General features: G+C 56.2%; 1 protein-coding gene across 1 annotated transcript in view; it reads right to left on the bottom strand.

Annotated features, from left to right (window-relative positions):
* The window catches only part of PTSG_08301 (lanosterol 14-alpha-demethylase), a 4107-nt gene extending 673 nt beyond the window's left edge, over positions 1 to 3434 (bottom strand). Inside the window, exons 1-8 of the mRNA XM_004990496.1 lie at positions 3391 to 3434; positions 2939 to 3156; positions 2573 to 2668; positions 2212 to 2388; positions 1592 to 1887; positions 1095 to 1349; positions 601 to 913; positions 104 to 281 (exon numbers count right to left, since the gene is read on the bottom strand). Of these exons, the coding sequence (XP_004990553.1) occupies positions 104 to 281; positions 601 to 913; positions 1095 to 1349; positions 1592 to 1887; positions 2212 to 2388; positions 2573 to 2668; positions 2939 to 3145 (1522 nt within the window). The 5' untranslated portion in view covers positions 3146 to 3156; positions 3391 to 3434. The remainder of the gene's footprint in view (positions 1 to 103; positions 282 to 600; positions 914 to 1094; positions 1350 to 1591; positions 1888 to 2211; positions 2389 to 2572; positions 2669 to 2938; positions 3157 to 3390) is intronic.
* Between the last annotated feature and the right edge of the window lie 222 nt (positions 3435 to 3656).

The raw sequence follows: 3656 nt of genomic DNA, 5'->3' as shown, positions 1-3656 counted from the left end.
GAGAGAGAGAGAGAGAGAGAGAGAGAGAGAGAGAGAGAGACAGACAACACACGTGTACACACACACAGAGACACAACACACGTGTACACACACGCATACACACCTGAGGCGAGACGAAGGTCAAAGTTGCGAATGAGGGTGCTGACGATGCAGCGAATCTGGAGCTGTGCAAACTCAAACCCAATGCACCTGTGGCGCCCGGCGCCAAAGGGCACCCACTTGAAGCGGCCGCCCTTGGGCAGGTGCTCGCCCATTGTCACAACGTACTTGCCATCCTCCTTCTGCAGATGCGAAAGGCGAGCAGAGGGCGGGGGGGGGGAAGAATGCAGAGGCGGGGGGGGGGAGGAAGAAGAGAGAGCGTGTGAGCGGTGGTCAAGGGCGAAAAGAGGGTTGCAAGCGCACACAAGATGATACGGATGAAGAAAAGGCAGTTAAAACGGTAAAGAAGCAGAAGAGTTCAGACCGCGTACACGCAAAATACATGCACAGAGAGAGATGCCACACACACACACACACACACACACACACACACACACACACACACACACACACACACACACACCACACAAACGCAAGCACAACACAACACAAACACGGCACCTTGAGGAAGCGGTATGGGTCAAATGTCAGGGGGTCGTCCCACTCGTCCGGCAGGCGCTGGTTCACAGTCGGCGACACGCACACCTGCGAGCCCTTGGGAATGGCATATGTGCGGCCCTCGGCCTTGACAACAAAGTCTTCGCGGGCGCGGCGCATGATGCACATGATGGGTGGGCGCAGGCGCAGCGTCTCGCGCACACACGCGTGCAGCAGCGGCATGTGGTCGAGGTGCTCCATGGAGAGAGGGCCAGGCAGGATCTCAAACGCCTTCTTCTGCTCCTCATACAGCTTGTCGAGCAGCCCAGGGACCGTGCTGGTGTCGTCATCATGGTGGTGGTGGTGGTGGTGGTGTGTGTATTGGAACGTGAATGAGTGTTTGGAAAGAGATGAAAACAACACAATGCAAGTCGACAAGACCACCAACGCAGGCTCACGAAGTTGCGTGCACACACACACACACACACACACACACACACACACGCATGGGGGCGCACCAGACAAAGGAGATGAGCCATGATGAGACGGTTGAGCTGGTGTGCTGTCCGGCCATGAGGAGAGCAATGAGGAGACCAGCAACCTCGTTGTCGGTCATGGTGCGACCGTCCAGCACCTTCTTGTAGGGAACGGTCATAAACGTCTCCATGAGATCGGTCCTGCCAGCCTTGACCTTGCCAGACTCGCGGCGCATGGCAATGACGCGGCCAAACCGCTTCTTCAGCTCAACGTGCGCACGGTCGCGCCGCAGGAAGCTGCACGCACAGGCACACGCACACGTATATTTACACACACACACACAGTCACGCACGAGTGGGAAAGGAGACGGGGGATGTGAAAGGGTGAGTTTCACGCTGCGGGCACGTGTGTGCGTGTGTGTATGTATGTGCGCGCGTGTTTAAGCTGGGTGGTGTTGGCTTAAATTAAAACGTTCGCTTGAACTAGTCCACACCAACAAACCTCATCCATGCCGAACACCATGCACACCAAATCTGACCTTGGGAAGGGCACCCAGTATGGGAAGAACCAGGCGAGCGGGGTGAACCCGCCATCGAGGTCGTGGTACAGGGCGGCGGCGGTGGCGTCAAAGTTGTCGCGCGTCTCCTTGCCGTGCAGGCAGTGGGTGGCGGTGAACACAATCATCTTGGCCATCTGCTCGAAGAAGTCAAAGGTGCCGGAGTCGCCCCAGCCCTTGATAAAGTCGAGTGTCTCCTTCTCGATGATGCTCGTGTATGCCTCAAAGCGCTTCTTCGTCAGCGCCTCCTTGGCCATCTGCTTCTGCTCAGAGAACACCTGGTTGGCGCGAAATGGCGCGAAATGGGGGGTCGCGGTGTGGCGACACGGCACGTGAGCAAGCGGGGCAGGGGAGCACAAGCGCGCAACGCAACAACACGGGGACACGGAAGTCCTGAACACAAACTCCCAGGTGCGACACCGAACAACACAAAGGCACACACACACATAGACGAGAAGACACAACCATGCAGACAGAGAGGCAGACAGAGAGGCAGACAGACACACACACACACACACAGACCCAGACCCACAGACCCACACACACACACATACCCACACACAGACACAGGCACACACACACACACACACACACGATCGCACCTTGTGTGGCACGGCGTAGGCGATGCCTTCGCCAAAGACGGGCTCAGTGATGTTGCGATACAGGTCCTCGGCGTTGAGAATGTCGTTGTGGGACCCCCAGAACTTGGCCGAGGCCTCGGAACCAAGGCAGTACGTCACGTCTGTTCCAAACATGGTGAAGGTAAACACGGGGCCATACTGCAGGGCAGGGAAGTGGGGTGAAGTGAAGTGACAGATGCGAGGAGGTGAGTTGGATGATACGTTGATAGGTCAAGCAGTGACGTCGGGAAGGACCCACACGGCGAACATGTATCAAACACACACGCGCGAGTGCAGATCAGAAACGCGTGTGTTTTGTGCGTGTGCTTTGTGCGTGGTGTACCTTCTCCTTGCACTCGAGGAGGAACTCGATGGGGCGCTCGCCAAACTGCACGGCGTATCCGACCCAGGGGATGACGGATCGCACCTTGGGCGGGGCCTGTGCAACCAATACGATGTAAACATGAGATCGATCGGGCGTCAATGTTGGATTGCAGCAGAGGCGACATCAGGGTGGGTACATCGGATGGTAGACAGTGAGTTACACAGAGATCTGTCTGTGCGTATGTGTGTGTGTGTGTGTGTGTGGTGTGTGTGTATGCGTACATGGGTGTGCGTGTGTGTGAACACCCGCGCAACACAGCAAGAGACATGCACAAAGCCACACAATAGTTGAAGCACACGCACACGCACGACAACAAGGACGCACGTTGGGGCCACGGAAGTAGTTGCCCTTGATGTAGGAGGTCACGGCAAGGCCGACGGCGGTGGCAGCGAGGGCGCGGGTGACGGTGATGTGCTGGCGAACAGCCTCGGGGAAGACGCCAAGCAGGGATTGCCACGCGTTGGTCACAACACTGCCAGCCTGACCCACGGTCTCATGGACCTGGGCGTGCACACTGGACAACACCGACATGATGGTCTCTCCTGTGTTGTTGTTGTTGATGTTGTGTTGTGTTTGGTGGTGTGGTGAGAGGAGGAGAATGGTGGTGGCCGGCAAAGAAGAAAGGCACGCGCTTCACTGGCACAACAGCACAAACAAACCAACAACGAAAGGGCACACACGCGTGTTGTGTGTTGTGTGTTGTGCGTGTGCGTGTGTTTGACAGGAGGTGGCACCGATGCAAACAAGGTTGATATCCGCTCATGCACATGCTGCACCTTTCGTCACTTCCAAGCAACAAAGCGGGAAAGAAAGAAAAATAAACGCCAAAGAAAAAATCACGTGACGGCTGTCAAACTTGACAGGTGGTGTCCTCCCAAGATGGTGTGTGTGTGTGTGTGTATGTGTGTGTGTGTGTATGTGTGTGTGTATGTGTGTGTGTGTGTGTGTGTGTGTGTGTGTGTGTGTGTGTGTGTGTGTGTGTGTGTGTGTGTGTGTGTGTGTGTGTGTGTGTGTGTGTGTGTGTGTGTGTGTGTGTGTGTTG

Source organism: Salpingoeca rosetta (genome assembly GCF_000188695.1).
Source record: "Salpingoeca rosetta unplaced genomic scaffold supercont1.23, whole genome shotgun sequence".
In the NCBI taxonomy this organism is placed as follows: domain Eukaryota; class Choanoflagellata; order Craspedida; family Salpingoecidae; genus Salpingoeca; species Salpingoeca rosetta.
The sequence above is the reverse complement of the archived record's forward strand: the minus strand, read 5'-3'. Positions and strand labels throughout refer to the sequence as shown.